Source organism: Microcebus murinus, chromosome X (assembly GCF_040939455.1).
Source record: "Microcebus murinus isolate Inina chromosome X, M.murinus_Inina_mat1.0, whole genome shotgun sequence".
Lineage (NCBI taxonomy): Eukaryota > Metazoa > Chordata > Mammalia > Primates > Cheirogaleidae > Microcebus > Microcebus murinus.
Window position 1 is genome coordinate 122,365,461 of NC_134136.1, and position 16,819 is coordinate 122,382,279.

Genomic DNA, 16,819 nt, shown 5'->3' on the forward strand with positions numbered 1-16,819 from the left:
TTTAATTGTATTTTGAAACCATAGTCAGAAACTTTAAATTTAGTGCCTGTCTGTATGTTTATATTCCTATGTTTGACTACCTACATAAATATAAAGTTATATTAATAAAATGTTCTACTGGAAATTATTACATGAATAATGTACGAAAAAGGAGTAAAATTAGAATTTGGGTCCTTTTCCTATAAAGTAACCAAATTATTCTCTTCTCAGATGAGTAGAGGTTTCTGTTTATCATCAAAAATGATCTGTTCTTAGTGCTTTTCACATATCCATAAATAAATTTTGAAAAGAATCCTTAGTTTTAAAAATGTTAAGCTTGGCCGGGCATGGTGGCTCATGCCTGTAATCCTAGCACTCTGGGAGGCCGAGGCGGGTGGATTGCTCAAGGTCAGGAGTTTGAAACCACCCTGAGCGAGACCCCGTCTCTACTAAAAATAGAAAGAAATTAATTGACCAACAACAACAATAAATAAATAAATAAATAAATATATATATATATATATATATATACACAAAAAAATTTAGCCGAGCATGGTGGCGCATGCCTGTAGTCCCAGCTACTTGGGAGGCTGAGGCAGGAGGATCACTGGAGCCCAGGAGTCTGAGGTTGCTGTGAGCTAGGCTGACGCCACGGCACTTACTCTAGCCTGGGCAACAAAGTGAGACTCTGTCTCAAAAAAAAAAAAAAAATGTTAAGCTTCTAATAAACATTATTGTTTACTGCTATGTGCTTCTACAATGTTATTATTATTATTATTATTTTGAGACAGAGTGTCACTCTGTTGCCTCATTATGTGAGTAACAAACTTTTCATACTTTCTTGGTGTATGTGTGGCATCATCAGGCTTGACATTTGAACCAAATTTGGTGTGTGTGTGGGTCCATCCCACCTCTGCAGGGCAATCACAACATTGACCTTGGATAGAAAGGATATTGATTTAGTCAAAGCAGCAGTCTCAGGTTATTAAAAAAAAAAAAAAAAAAAAAAAAAAGAAAGGATATTGAGAGAGAGAAATGTAGTCCTTGACATCCAGGAGCTGGCCTGATTCATCACCTAAGGCTTGGTGTTGTGACAGCTCCCTAACACTCCTGTCAGTGTTCTTCTGTGAAATATAAACAATTCCACAAGATATCAATATCAGACAAAGCTGCTCTGTGACCATGACGGACCAAGACAAAAACAAGACCACTCTGTAATCAAATCTTGGCACCGACAAAAACATTAGTATTGTCCAAACCACAAAATGACCAAACATACCCTATCCTGGCTGATTTGAGTGGACTGCTGCTTCTTTACCGGTTATAGGTTTAGTCCACTTCATTGTTTTTACCTTCTATATATAAATACTCTTTTGAGACAGGGTCTCTCGCATTGTTGCACAGGCTGGAGTGCAGTGGCACAATCACTTTAATATCTCACAGCAACATCAAACTCCTCGGCTCAAGGAATCCCTCAACCTCCTGAGTAGCTGGGACTACAGCCCTTGGGTCCAGTAGGAGGCGCTGCCACAGGCTCTGACAGGCCTCCCTACTCCTGCACCCCAGGTGGGGATAACCTTTGGGGCTATTCTGAATATATCTTTCTCCCCATTTTAACCTCAGCTGCCTAACGCACAGTAGGGTAGGGTGGGTGGGGGGCCGGGAGACCAGGCTGAATCATGGATCCTGGGGGAAGGTTACCAGATACAGGAGTGTCACCTCTTTGTGGAGCCCGGCTCCCTACTTGGTCCTGGCCCCAAATGCACCTTCTATGGAGAGTAGCTCTGAGGGTAACAGGCGGTTCCCAGAGGCCTGGGCGCTCCCTCTCCCTGCCTGCCTGTGCAGCTTCTCTGGCTTCTCTGTGCCTGCTGTCAGAGTCCTGGGGGAGCAGGTCGCACCTGTGAGCAGAGGGAGCTGTGTCTGTCAGGCCCTAGCCTGGGTCTGTCCAGACACTTTGTTTCAAAGGGAGTGGGCATGAGCTAGCAAGCATCCCCACAGCTGATCAAGAATTTTTCTTGCTTTTAAACCATCACGTCTTCATTTCACATTGGAATAAAGTGAGTTTTTGAACCCTGAAAAAAAACCCAGCTGATTTTTAAATTTTTTATAGAGATGGGATCTCGCTATGTTGTTCAGGCTGATCTCGAACTCCTGACCTAAAGTGATCCTCCCACCTCTGTAGTATTCCATTGTGTGAATACACCACACTTTATTTATTCATTCTTTGTCTGATGTGCATTTGGCTAGTTTTAGCTTGCAGCTATTATGACTAGAGCTGCTACAAACATTATTTTGTGTCTTTGGTAACATTTATACACATTCCTGTTTAGTATATACCTAAAAGTGGCACTGCCTAGTGACAGGTGTCCATATATACAACTCTAGTAGATACTGCCAAACACTTTTCCAAAATAATTGTTGTATCCATTAGGCTCTCATCACCTGTGAATGAGACACCCTGTTTCTAGAAATCCATGCCAACACTTGATATTATAAGCTTTAAAATTTTTTTGCCCATCCGATTTATATGACATAAAATTTTATTTTAATACATACCTCTATGATTTACTGTGAACATATTTTCATATATTTATTGGCCATTTGGATTTCCTCTTTTTTGTTTTTTTTGAAACAGAGTATTGCTCTGTTGCCCGGGGCTAAAGTGCTGTGGCCTCATCACAACTCACTGCAACTTCAAACTCCTGGGCTCAAGCGATCCTCCTATCTCAGCTTCCCAAGTAGCTGGGACTAGAGGCATGCGCCACCACACTTGGCTATTTTTTTTTTTTTTTGAGACAGAGTCTTGCTCTCTTGCCTAGGATAGAGTGCTATGTCATCATTATAGCTCACTGCAACCTCAAACTCCTGGGCTCAAGCGATCCTCCTATCTCAGCTTCCCAAGTAGCTGGGACTAGAGGCATGCGCCACCACACTTGGCTATTTTTTTTTTTTTTTTTTTTTGAGACAGAGTCTTGCTCTCTTGCCTAGGATAGAGTGCTATGTCATCATTATAGCTCACTGCAACCTCAAACTCCTGGGCTCAAGCGATCATCCTGCCTCAGCCTTCCAAGTAGCTAGGTATACAGGTACATGCCACCACACCTGCCTAATTTTTCTGTTTTTAGTAGAGATGGGTCTTGCTCTTGCTTAGGCTGGTCAAACTCCTGAGCTCAAGCAATCCTTCAGTCTCCGCCTACCAGAGTGCTAGGATTACAGGCATAAGGCACTACACTGGCCCTTGCTTGGCTATTTTTTTATAAATTTTTGTAAGGTCGAGTGCAGTGGCTCACGCCTGTAATCCCAGCACTCTGGGAGGCTGAGGTGGGAGGATTGCTCAAGGTCAGGAGTTCGAAACCAGCCTGAACGAGACCCCGTCTCTAATAAAATAGAAAGAAATTAATTGACCAACTAAAAGTATATATACAAAAAATTAGCCAGGCATGGTGGTGCACGCCTGTAGTCCCAGCTACTTGGAGGCTGAGGCAGGAGGATTGCTTGAGCCCAGGAGTTTGAGGTTGCTGTGAGCTATGCTGATGCCATGGCACTCACTCTAGCCTGGGAAACAAAAGTGAGACTCTGTCTCAAAAGAAAAAAATTTTTTTTTTTTTTGTAGAGATGGGATCTTACTTATTTGCCCAGGCTGGTCTCAAACTCCTGGCCTCAACTGAGCCTCCCGTCTTGACATCCTAAAGTGCTGGGATTACAGGTGTGAGCCATTGAACTCAGCCTCTTATCTTTTTATTATTGTTTTATAGTTCTTTATATATGAGGGCACTTCAAAAAGTTCATGGAAAATGGGTGTTATGAAAAATCTACTCATGGATTTCAATTTTTTTTTGCACAAGAACAAACTCATAGTAACTTGTTATGAGATGTCTGAACAGGATTTAGTTTGAGGCACTAAGAAGGATAAGACATCACTTTGAAAAGAGACCCCATCAAAGCAACATGAATTCTGCTAAAATTGAAGAAAGAACAAACATCAAATTTACGGTGAAACTTGGGTAGAAAAATCATGAAATGATTGATGTTTTACAAATTTTATGGGGGGACAATGCCCCAATGAAATCAGCAGTTTACAAATGAATATCTTGTTTTAAAAAGTGGCATGATGGCCGGGCGCGGTGGCTCACGCCTGTAATCCTAGCTCTCTGGGAGGCTGAGGCGGGCGGATTGCTCGAGGTCAGGAGTTCGAAACCAGCCTGAGCAAGAGTGAGACCCCGTCTCTACTATAAATGGAAAGAAATTGATTGGCCAACTAATATATATAGAAAAAATTAGCCGGGCATGGTGGCGCATGCCTGTAGTCCCAGCTACTTGGGAGGCTGAGACAGAGGGATTGCTTGAGCCCAGGAGTTTGAGGTTGCTGTGAGCTAGGCTGACGCCACGGCACTCACTCTAGCCTGTGCAACAAAGCGAGACTCTGTCTCAAAAAAAAAAAAAAAAAAAAAAAAAAAAAAAAAAAAAAGTGGCATGATGATGTCAAAGATGAAGCCCACAACAGCAGATCATCCAAATCCATTTTTGAGGAAAAAATTAATCTTGTTTGTGCCCTGATTGAAGAGGACTAATGGTTAACAGCAGAAAAATAGGCAACAATATAGAAATCATCTCAACTAGTTCAGCTTACATAGTTCTGACTGAAAAACTGAAGTTGAACAAACTTTCCACTTGATGGGTGCCAAAACTGTTGTGCCCAGATCAGCTGCAGATAAGAGCAGAAGTTTAAATGGAAAAAAAAAATTTTTTTTTGAGACAGAGTCTCACTCTGTTGCCCGGCCTAGAGTGCCATGGCGTCAGCCTAGCTCACAGCAACCTCAAACTCCTGGGCTCAACTGATCCTCCCGCCTCAGCCTCCCAAGTAGCTGGGACTACAGGCATGTGCCACCATGCCCGGCTAATTTTTTCTATATATGTGTTTTTTTTTAGTTGGCCAATTAATTTCTTTCTATTTTTTTAGTAGAGATGGGGTCTCACTCTTGTTCTGGCTGATTTCGAACTCCTGACCTTGAGTGATCCTCCTGCCTCGCCTCCTCCCTAAGTGCTAGGATTACAGGTGTGAACCACCACGCCAGGCCTAAATGGAAATTTTAAATGAGTGGGATGGCCTCAAGGGATCCTCCTGCCTCAGCCTGCTGAAGTGCTGGGATTACAGGCTTGAGTCCCTACAAGCCCTATATGTGTGTGAGTGGACATATCTGTATGTTGATCTGGGCAGCTGGGCCTCACAAAACCATCAAGTTCCTACTGTGGCTGGGGAGAGCAAGCAAGCACTTCCTATGGCTCCAAGGAATACAGATTTAACCAAGAGGCTGGGGAGTTAGGCCTGGGGATTCCCTATAGTCGCTTTGAGTGTTAAAACTGGAGCATAATACACCGGTCAGCACCTGAGGACCACACAGCACCTGGCACACCTCAGAAGATGCCTGTGTGTGGACGGGTGCGGTGGCTCACGCCTGTAATCCTAGCACTCTGGGAGGCTGAGGCGGGTGGATTGCTCAAGGTCAGGAGTTTAAAACCAGCCTGAGCAAGAGCGAGACCCCATCTCTACTATAAATAGAAAGAAATTAATTGGCCAACTAAATATATATAGAAAAAATTAGCCGGGCATGGTGGCACATGCCTGTAGTCCCAGCTACTCCAGAGGCTGAGGCAGCAGGATTGCTTGAGCCCAGGAGACTGAGGTTGCTGTGAGCTAGGCTGATGCCACGGCACTCACTCTAGCCTGGGCAACAAAGCGAGACTCTGTCTCAAAAAAACAAAAAAACCCCAAAAAAACCAAAAAACAAACAAACAAAAAAAAGATGCCTGTGTGAACAAATGACCTCCAAGGATAGCCCGTTTTCCTCATAGTCTAAGCACAGAAGTTAGACTCCAACCTGGGGAAATTAGGGGTGTGCAGACAGCCTGTGTAAACTGAAATTACTAAGTAAATGGGGTTAGGTGGTGGCAGATCCTAAAGGAATTATTTCACTGAAATTTCATTTAAAAAAATACTCTTTAGCCCTATCTTTTGTATTTTGCAATAACATTTTAGCTCCATAGGCCTAATTATTTCTTCTGTCTAATGCTCACCTAATAAAATTCCAGCGCCTAGCCTTGATAATGATTGTTTTTATAATTAACTAAAGGAATCTAAGATTCCTTCACCTGGGGAGGGAGAGATCCTGTTCTGCAAGCTAGATAGGAGGAATAAGTTTTGGTGTTCTATGGCAGTATGGCGTGGCCATAATTAAGAAAAATTTATTGTTTATTTTCAAATAGCTAGAAGAGCAAATTTTAAATGTTCCTAACACAAAGAAATGATAAATGTTTGAGGTGACAGTTATGCTCATTACCTTGACTTGATTTGTATACATGTATCAAAATGTCACACTGTAACCCATAAATATGTACAGTTATCTGTCAACTAAAAAGTAATAATAGGGCCGGGCGCAGTGGCTCACGCCTGTAATCCTAGCTCTCTGGGAGGCCGAGGCGAGCGGATTGCTCAGGTCAGGAGTTCGAAACCAGCCTGAGCAAGAGCGAGACCCTGTCTCTACTATAAATAGAAAGAAATTAATTGGCCAACTAATATATATAGAAAAAACTAGCCGGGCATGGTGGCGCATGCCTGTAGTCCCAGCTACTCGGGAGGCTGAGGCAGGAGGATTGCTTGAGCCCAGGAGTGTGAGGCTGCTGTGAGCTAGGCTGACGCCACGGCACTCACTCTAGCCTGGGCAACAAAGCAAGACTCTGTCTCAAAAAAAAAAAAAAAAAAAAAAGTAATAATAAAAGTAAAAAAAGGAGCTAAGTCTGTCCTTGAAAATACTACTTTAACAAAGGAGGCTCAGAAATTGTTAAGGCCTGTTGAAACTTTCAAATGACACCCATAATTATGATTGTGAATATGTTGTCCTGGAAATGACATTGCAAATGACATCTCTGAAACGCCAAGCACTATAAATACAAATATGGATTTAACTTCCAGCCTTGCCACTTTCAGGCAGGATAGCCATGGGCAAATTGCTTAACCTCTTTGTGCTTCAGTTTCCTCAAATGTAAATGAGGATAGGAAAGATGGCCACTCTGTCACCTCAGAGGTGATCTTTGGCACATCCCTCCTCTTCAGTATGCAGGTAATTTGATGACACTGCAGATTTCCCAGAGATGGTCTCCATTTGTCAGCTCTGTTGGTTGGCTCTAACTGGGCCTGAGATGGTTCCCAGTTGTCAAGATCAAAACACTGATCTCTAAAGGTCTGTCCCCATGTGGCAGGAGGGTGTGTGTGGAGGGGTCAGAACTGTTCTGCATGTCTGCTGTTCTCCAAATGCCACTAAGAGAACAGAGGAAACATGAACTCTCAGATCAGCAATCTCCAGACTCAAGGTAAATTGTGTGCCAAATTCTCTTTCTCTGCTATGACTCTCTCCCTTCTTTCTTACCTTCTCTGTCTCATCTGTCTCTGTCCTTGTTTTTGTCCTGCTGTCTCTCAATCCTGTTTCTATCTCCTCACTTTAATTCTGTTTCTTTCTCCTGTTTTTTTTCACTTGCTGTTCTTTTGTCTTTCTTGATCTTTCTCTGCATGTTTCTCCTTTAGTCTCTCTGTAAACTCTTGCTTCTCTCTCTCTTGCCATCTGTGTCTTTCTTCCTATCCTTCAGACTCTCTCTCTCTCTATCTCTCTCTCTCCCCCTGGCCCCTCGGGGCCTCTTCCTGAGGAAATGGGCAAGGTGATCCCATCCCATTGTCCGGGCTGGACCTCTTTGTTTATCCCTGATTCTGTCCACCTCCTTTACCCTCCTCCCCCACCAAATATTTTCCCTCTCCCCACCCAGACAAGTGGTTGGCAAACCCAGGGGCCACAGGGGTCACAGTGTGAGAGCCACCATCCAGGGAGACCAAAGCAGAAAAATGGGGGAGGAAGGCTGAGAGACAGATCAAGACAGAGGCAGAGATGGGGCTAAGGCAGGAAGGAATTAGGAAGAGGACAGGAGAAGGATCCTTGTGGGAAATAGATGGGATTAAGTCAGAGCCGCAGAGAGAAAGAGGGGGCAGGTCAGGCATCTGTCTGCCTCCCTGTGGCCTCGAAAATGGAGGTGGGTGGGCAGGTGGCCTGACAGCTAGACCCTGTGGGTCTAGCCCCTGAACCCAGCTCACACCTCTGCCCTCTCCTTGCTTTCTCTCCCGCGTTTGCCTGCATCTGAAATACCTTCCCTCTCACTACCTGCATTTCTGAACCTCATAAGACTTCTTGTATCTCTCCTACTGTCTCTGTCCTTTCTCTTTGTCTCTAATTTTACTTATCTCTTGCCTGTCTCTCTCTGCCTCCATCTCTCTCTCTCTCTCTCTCCATCTATCTCCCTATGTGCATGTCTCTTCATGTCTTCTACTTTATCTCATCATCTCCGTTTCTCTCGTTCTCTCTTTGTCTCCCCATCTCCCACCTTCCTTCAGTCCCTGCAGTCCCTCCTTGTTGAAACAACCGAGAGTGCGGGCCACATTCCCTTCTTCTGGGAAAAGCATCATCCTATCCCGAGCCCCGCTCCACCCCACGCTAGCCAGCACACGGAGGAGCCAGAGCAGTCCAGCCACCCAGGTGGAGGGCGCGCAGAACTGATCCAAGGCCCCACAGGTCTGGCCGCCCTCCGCACCTGGGAATGTGAATGTGATCCCAGGGGCACGACAAGAGAGAGTGCCCAGGTGTTTGGCCAGACTTGGGAGCGGGACCTGAAGATGGGAACAGGTAGAGGTTGCTGAGGGCTGGGAGCCTGTCCATAGTAGGGGGACTATAGGGGCGGAACCCATTTGGAAAGGACCAGGGAGAGATCGTGGGGACTGGACCCCCTCCAAGCCCGAGTCGCCATACGGAGGAGGCGGGGCCTGTAGCAGCCTATGGCGGCGCGCAGCGATAGGAAGAGGTTGGGCCCCAGGGGGCGGAGCCTACGGACTCCCAGAAGGGAAAAGCCTGGAGGAATTAGTCCCAGGCGCTTGATAGGAGCCGGCGAGACTGGGAGATACAAGGGGGATGAGGCCCTGGAGGGTTAGCTGAAGGACCCAGAAGGGGCGGGACCAAAGGAGGTAGTAGACCTGAGATACCGTGGGTCTGCCTGGCGCCCGGGGCCCCAGAGGCGTGTCCGGTGCTGCTACTGGAGTGCCTGTGGAGCCAGGATTCCAGGCCCCTGCCTCGCCTCTGCTCTGCTCTCCCCAGGCCCTTGGTCAAGTGGCCTCGCACTGCCTGGTACTGAGTGGCTCAAGCAAGAGGTGTTGCAGCTGTCATCATTCTGAGGACTCTCAGGCCTTGAGCAGCCCAGGGACTCAGCCTTTGCATCCCCATGAACCAGTTTTGTGCAGGAGAATTGGATAGGCGTTTCCACCTCTTTGCAATGGCTTGAGTGAAAGGGATGATTTTTATGTCTCCCATGAGGCCATTTGCCACTGGACCAATTTGCAGAGGAAACCATTGACTCCTCAGATAGTTTTTGTGCCTCCCTGTGGCATTTGCACCCCAGTGGAGACAATGTTTGCCCTACCCATGTAGAGGTCTGCACAGAAGCATTTTGGGCTGATTTCCATCCAGAAAAATCTGTAACTTCCCCACCCTAAAATGAAAATTCACTTCTGCCTATTTTGAGGTTGTCCTTAAAAAAAAAAACAAAAAAAAACGGACAACACTGAGTATAGGAGAGCAGAAAAATGTCTCTGTGACAGAAAGGGAGACTGACACACAGCACCTTCTTTGAGGACTCTGGGTCTCCCTGACCCCTACCTTCCACCCCAGGTCTGTACTGAGGCCGTATGTTGGGGAATAATCTTCACAAATGCAGTGACAAGCATCCAGAAAGAAAGGGCTCCTTGTGAGGTAAGATTTCCCAGCCTTGGCAATGGGGGCTTGTGGAGGAGGTGTCAGGGTATTGGTGTGCAAGTATGAAGGTCAGGGTGCAACATGCAGAACCACCCCCACCCCCAGCAATTGGGTGTTCACTCACTTCTTTCCCAAGTCTGTTCCTCTGTCTGCTTATGATTCATCACTTGGCCCCACATACCCTTATTCATATATTCATTCATTCTCCCATCCTGCTCATTCATTCCACAGATAGTTACTAAGGCCCACTTGCTGTGAGACTCCAAGTCCTAGGCTTTCAAGTCCCTACAGAGGGCTCTGTCCCTTGTCCTGAAAAGGGGTCCCCATGGGCAGCTCAAGAAGTCCATACATAGGCATTTCAAAACTGGCTTTAAATACTCATCAGGGTGCCACACAAAGGAGCTGGGGTGACAGCTTGTTACATGTAAGTGTGGGGCTGGGGTGTCCTGAGAGAGGAAAAAGGGACCCATCTGTCAGGGCAGCTGGGATGCCCCACCCCCACCCTGGGACAAGGGAGCACAGTAGAAGCCCTCTCTGGAGGGTTCCAGGGCTAACTGGGAGCCAGCCCTCCCTTCGAGGTAGATCAGCGGGGAGGGAAGCGAGGAGCAGCTCCCATGGTGGCGGTGGCTTCCTCAGTGGTATTGCTGATAGCTGGGATAGCCTGAGGCAGGGCTACCCTCCTTAGGGGGCAGCTGGCTGGGGTCCTCCAGGAACGGGGGCGCTGGAGAAGGGAGAATCAGGTAAGAATGAGTGGCGGAGGCTAGGCAGAGCACTTCTCACCTCTCCCTGACCATTGCTCACCAGGTACTTACCATTTCGGAACTGCTGGGCTGTGTAGCGAGTGAGGAGGATGCCAACACCTTCGATGAGGGCCAACAGGATGCCCCCCATCATTGCTGAGCCCATCATGGCCAATGGGCCACCTGAAGGAGTGAGGGGGCAGAGGGACAGAGGTGAGGGCAGGCAGAACAGGGTAGAAGGGGTTGGGGACAGGGGCAGGGGTCACTCACTGCGGGCAGCCAGCACAGCCCCGGTCAATGCTCCACTGGTGATGGAGTTCCAGGGATCCTCCTTGCCCCGCAGCCGCACCAGGCCACAGTCGATGGTGGAGAACAGCCCCCCCCACACTGCAAAGCTACCTGTAGGGAGACCAAAGCCCAATTAGTGTTCCTGGAAAATCCCAAGAATCTACATCTTAGGGTCTGAGGGCTTCCAAGGCTTGAATGCTCTGGCCAAGAACAGGGAAGAAAAGCCTAGACACAACAGCAGACAGCAAACTCCCAGGGAATATTCCCTGTCCATCCCCATCCTGTGGTAGCTCCCGCTTCAAGCAGACTAGAATCAACATCAGCATTCCCTTTACCTTCATAGAAAATTGACAAGTATTTACAAGCAGATTTTATCTTTATATGGCTTTTAACAGAGCAACTTTGATCTTCATAAATCACCATAGAGAGTTCGAATTCTGATCTTGGTTTTAGGGAGAAGGAAATAGGTTAGGAAAACCAGGTAATGATAGTTAAAATGTTTACTGAAGGCTTACTGTGTGACAGTACCTGTTTGAGGTACTGTGTGTTATTTGATTTCTCCAATTTTAAATGAGTTAATATTATTAAAGTGTTTAGCATAGCAACCAGTACTTAGTAAGATGTACCTTATATAAACTACAAAATTACTGATGAGGTGGTTACTGTTACCATTACCCCCAGGTTACAGAGTTACAGATGAGGTTCAGAGAGGTTAAGCCACTAGCCCAAGGTTACAAAGCAGGGAAGAGCCAGGGCCTGGATCTAAACTCCAGAACCTACATTCTTACCCTTCCATATTAACACATTTCGTACTACACAGAAATCTCTAAGACAGCCAGGGACCGCACATTTTTGGGCAAACTACACGTTATTTAAAATCATAACTACAGATCATAATACACTTTAGGTGTTGTTGTTCAATAATTATAACATTTTTATTAACAAAACCAATTAAACAATTAAAGTTCCTAGTACTTTTTAAATGTACGGTACTGCGTAAAACATTTTCCTCTATGAAGAGGGACCAAACAAAATTTACATAAGTATCTAGATTCGCTCCGTTTTCCATGGGCGGCACAAACTCTGCAGGCTCTCGTAGGAAATTTTTTCTTTCCACTCGCTGGAATACACTAGGTTCATGCTGCTTCATATCATCTGACCACCTTTTTTTTTTTTTTTGAGACAGAGTCTCGCTTTGTTGTCCAGGCTAGAGTGAGTGCCATGGCATCAGCCTAGCTCACAGCAACCTCAAACTCCTGGGCTCAAGCAATCCTTCTGCCTCAGCCTCCCGAGTAGCTGGGACTACAGGCATGAGCCACCATGCCCGGCTAATTTTTTATATATATATATCAGTTGGCCAATTAGTTTCTTTCTATTTATAGTAGAGACGGGGTCTCGCTCTTGCTCAGGCTGGTTTTGAACTCCTGACCTTGAGCAATCCGCCCGCCTCGGCCTCCCAAGAGCTAGGATTACAGGCGTGAGCCACCGCGCCCGGCCATCTGACCACCTTTTGGGTGGATCTTTACGAGATGCTCTCCTTGCACCCCCAGGGGAAGGGCTGGACAGATTTGTCTCTGGTCCCAGAGAGCCTTCATTATTGTCATCTGTTATCCAGTCTCTCGCCACTGATAGCAGAGACTGTTTATACTTCATTTTTGCTTGTGGATTGAGGACGTTGTACACTTTAAATGAATTGAAAAGTCCACAGTTTATAAGGTACAGCACTACATTTTTTTGTCCATTTCATTGTTTTCCTTAGAATGGAACAACACGAAAGGAATTGATTCGCATGGTCAATGCCTTTCATGTGGGCATTGTATTCCTTGATGCAGGCAGGTTTTACAATATTCTTTCTCATTTATCTATTTTTTTTTCCTGTTGTCAAGACAGAAATGTCATGGATCGTTGATATCATTCGGACAACCCACTTGTCTTTCCATGCTAGGAGAAGAATATCGCCTTTTCTGGAAAATATTATGTCACCTTTCTTCATTCTTGATGTTTTCATTTTCAAATTTGGCGGTAAACCTCTACTCTCCCTAATGGACAAGACAGTGTGTTGACATCTAAGGTACATAACAGATGGCGCGCAAAACACGAGAAAACTCGTGAGCAGTCCTTAACAGATGGCACGCGAAACACAAGAAAACTCGTGAGCGGTATGAAAGGTGTTAAATTGTTGGAAAATGTCACCCCCTGGGAAGTCCTAGGCAGAGTTGGGCCTAGAATATGGATGCCCAACTTAAAGTCTAGAACCAAAGAATCAACCACTCCCAACTTTGCCATCACATCTATCTCCCCAAGCTCCTCTCACCTCCAATCTGGGGGGCTCGGATCCTCACAGCATTGACACTACCTCTCAGCCGGTGTCGAATTCCCTGGGAAGAGTAAGGAAGGGAGTCAAGAAAGGGTTTCCAGCTTTTTAGAGAAGGAAAGAGATGGGAGACCTGCTAGAGGTATCAAGGGTATAGATGTGGAGAAGCAGCCAAGAACTAGGGGTCTGGAGAGCACCCCAACATGAATATTTTCAGAGCTGGGTTGAGAAGTTCTAATTAATTCATTCAACAATTAGTGAGTACCTACTATATCCCAGGCACCATGCTTTATGCAGGAATACAGCAGTGGACAAGGTAAATCTGGTCCCTGCCCTCTCACATTTTAGTGGGAGAGACAGATCGTGAGCAAGGGTAAGGTAAACAAGATAGTTCCAGACAGCAGTATGTACTCTAGAGGAAATAGGATAAAGAGATATGATTGTGGCTGAGGAGTCAGGAAAGGCCTCTTTAAGGAGGGGGCATTTGTGTTAAAATCTTGAAAATGAGAAACTTGGGCAAAGATCCAGGAAAGAAGAGTTTCTGGAGTCAAGGGAAGAGACACAGATAGATATATAAATTGCAGAGACCTTGGCAAATGGATGGCATTTAAAGCCATGACATTTGATGGGATCTTCTGGGGAGGAGGGGTGGTCAGAGAAAGAGAGAGACTTGGTTATATTAAATTAAAAGGTGGCCGGGTGCGGTGGCTCACGCCTATATCCTAGCACTCTGGGAGGCCGAGGCAGGCAGATCGCTCGAGGTCAGGAGTTCAAAACCAGCCTGAGCAAGAGCGAGACCCCGTCTCTACTATAAATAGAAAGAAATTAATTGGCCAACTAATCCATATAGAAAAAATTAGCCGGGCATGGTGGCGCATGCCTGTAGTCCCAGCTACTCCGGAGGCTGAGGCAGCAGGATTGCTTGAGCCCAGGAGTTTGAGGTTGTTGTGAGCTAGGCTGACGCCACAGCACTCACTCTAGCCTGGGCGACAAAGCGAGACTCTGTCTCAAAAGATAAATAAATAAATAAATAAAAATAAATAAATTAAAAGGATTTTCTCAACTTTGAGGCTGTCCTCCCTCTGCCAATTAAATTCCTGTAACTTCCCTCTATCTAAGTTTCTGAGCTAGAATCTGATTCTAGCTAAAATCTGTCTGGCTTTGCACACGTATTTAAAATTTGGTGATGGCGGGGTGTGGTGGCTCATGCCTGTAATCCTAGCACTCTGGGAGGCCAAGGCGGGCAGATTGCTCAAGGTCAGGAGTTCAAAACCAGCCTGAACAAGAGCAAGACGCCCATCTCTACTATAAATAGAAAGAAATTAATTGGCCAACTAATATATACAGAAAAAATTAGCTGGGCATGGTAGCACATGCCTGTAGTCCCAGCTACTCGGGAGACTGAAGCAGAAGGATTGCTTGAGCCCAGGAGTTTGAGGTTGCTGTGAGCTAGGCTGACGCCACGGCACTCACTCTAGCCTGGGCAATAAAGCGAGACTCTGTCTCAAAAAAAAAAAAAATTGTGATGACTGTTTTGAAAACACAGCATTTCCACAGAGAAACTGTGTGTGTGTGTGTGTGTGTGTGTGTGTGTGTGTGTGTGTGTGTGTGTGTGTTTGTCTGTCTGTCTGTCTCGGGGGTGGGAAACAGAGGCCATGTTTGCAATTCCCCCAAAACCCCAGATGCAGGAGCCAGGCCTGGAACATAGTAGGTGAGCAAGCACCAGAATGAATAAGTGCATGTGACTGCCAGCTCTAAGCAGTTTGTAGAGCAGTATCCCATGTAGGCAAGACAGCTGACCCCCATAACACTCAGAGGAAAGTAGGACTCACAACTGGGGCATTGCGGAAACCCTTGATGGCCTGGAAGACTCCGCCGCCAATGACACCCATAGTGAAGGCTCCACCACAATCATCCACAATTCGCCATGGGCTGCAAGTAGGAAGGGAAGGATGGGGTTAATGTGAGCCCCTCACCTCACATGGACTCTTTCTAACTGGGAGAAACCAAGTCACCAGGATGGGAAGTTCATGCGTGGGAAGAAATACTTCAGATAACAACAACCTAGTCCAGTTGCTTTTCCCCCTCATTAAAATGAGAAATGGTGCATGGCCAGGCATGGTGGCTCACACCTGTAATCCTAGCACTCTGGGAGGCTGAGGCGGGAGGATCATTTGAGCTCAGGAGTTCGAGACCAGCCTGAGTAAGAGCGAGACCCCTATCTCTACTAAAAATAGCAAGAAATTAATTGGCCAACTAAAAATATACGAAAAAAATTAGACGGGCATGGTGGCACATGCTCGTAGTCCCAGCTACTCTGGAGGCTGAGGCAGCAGGATTGCTTGAGCCCAGGAGTTTGAGGTTGCTGTGAACTAGGCTGACACCATGGCACTCACTCTAGCCTGGGCAACAGAGTGAGGCACTGTCTCAAAAAAAAAAAAAAAAAAAAAGAAAGAAAGAAATGGTGCAAAAGGGGGCGGAAATTTGCCCCTGTCCACCCCACTGCCCCTTCACAGCCAACCAAGGAATCGGCCACCTGCTTTACTACTATCAAAGATGAAATGAATATACAAGCAAAGAATTGACAGGTTTCTATAAGCACTACAGAAGTGTTAACTAGACAGTACTGTTATTTTTTTATTTTATTTTTTTGAGACGGAGTCTCACTCTGTTGTCTGGGCTAGAGTGTTGTGGCGTCAGCCTAGCTCACAGCAACCTCAAACTCCTGGGCTCAAACGATCCTCCTGCCTCAGCCTCCCATGTAGCTGGGACTACAGGCATGCGCCACCATGCCCGGCTACTTTTTTCCATTTTTAGTTGTTTGGCTAATTTCTTTCTATTTTTAGGAGAGATGGAGTCTCACTCTTGCTCAGGCTGGTCTCGAACTCCTGAGCTCAAGCAATCCTCCCGCCTCCGCCTCCCAGAGTGCTAGGATTACAGGCGTGAGCCACCGCGCCCGGCCAAGGCAGTACAGTTATTAAAGGAGGACGGGGTTGGACCCCTTCTCCAATGGGCAAGTCCAACCAAGCCCCGTCCCTTTACCCTTTTTAAATCTAGTGCAATCTTGGGAAAAACCAAGAGCAGATCGTGGGGAGGACCCATCACCCCCTCCTTGCCCCAAACGGCTCATGCGTGCCCCGCCCCCACTAACAAAAGCGACATGGGAAAAACCACGCGTGGTAACTCTGGGGATTTCCATTCAACACCACACCACCCCCTGGCTGGAATGGATTCGACCGGCGTTTCTCTTCGTTAACGAGGAGGGACTAGGAGATAGAAAGTCAGGGGAAATGTGGCGGGGTTTGTCCTGTACCACACCTTATCTAGGCACACAGTTTTGTCCTCTTCACGGAGCCCGAGTGGGAGGAACCAAGTGGGGGGAACGAAAGGAAATACGTTTCTAAGAGTCCCCCGAGTCTAAGATGTGGCACTGTGTGGCCGGTGCCTCCCCGCCCGCCTCCCACGGCTGGCCTTGGCGCCGCAGCAACAGTCCCGATGTCTGTGCCCATAGCCGTACCAAGGCTCCCGAGCGTACTCCTCCATGGCGCCGGCGTCTGGCCGCGGAGTCAGGCCCAACCTCAGCCGGCCACGCCCCCCGTGTAAACGCACACAGGCGCTCGAGCTTTCCACCAATTCCCGGACAACGATTGGGTAGC

The 16,819-nt window shown here is 46.7% G+C and overlaps 1 protein-coding gene across 1 annotated transcript; it reads right to left on the minus strand.

Annotated features, from left to right (window-relative positions):
• Positions 1–10,173: 10,173 nt before the first annotated feature.
• On the minus strand, positions 10,174–16,780 carry TIMM17B (translocase of inner mitochondrial membrane 17B). Its single transcript, XM_012738099.3, has 6 exons — positions 16,681–16,780; positions 14,996–15,095; positions 13,164–13,227; positions 10,832–10,960; positions 10,634–10,744; positions 10,174–10,542 (listed from the first exon to the last, which is right to left on the minus strand). The coding sequence occupies exons 1-6, from the start codon at positions 16,704–16,706 to the stop codon at positions 10,454–10,456; spliced, it is 519 nt and encodes a 172-aa protein (XP_012593553.1). The 5' UTR covers positions 16,707–16,780; the 3' UTR covers positions 10,174–10,453.
• Positions 16,781–16,819: the final 39 nt, after the last annotated feature.

Excerpts from the sequence above, each read along its gene's own strand:
- TIMM17B (XM_012738099.3), bottom strand. The coding sequence starts at position 16,706 with ATGGAGGAGTACGCTCGGGAGCCTTG. Across the intron at positions 10,961-13,163 it reads CCGAGCCCCCCAGATTGGAG|GTAGCTTTGCAGTGTGGGGG; the intron begins GTGAGAGGAGCT and ends GTCTCCCTACAG. Across the intron at positions 10,543-10,633 it reads AGCCCAGCAGTTCCGAAATG|CGCCCCCGTTCCTGGAGGAC; the intron begins GTAAGTACCTGG and ends TCCCTTCTCCAG.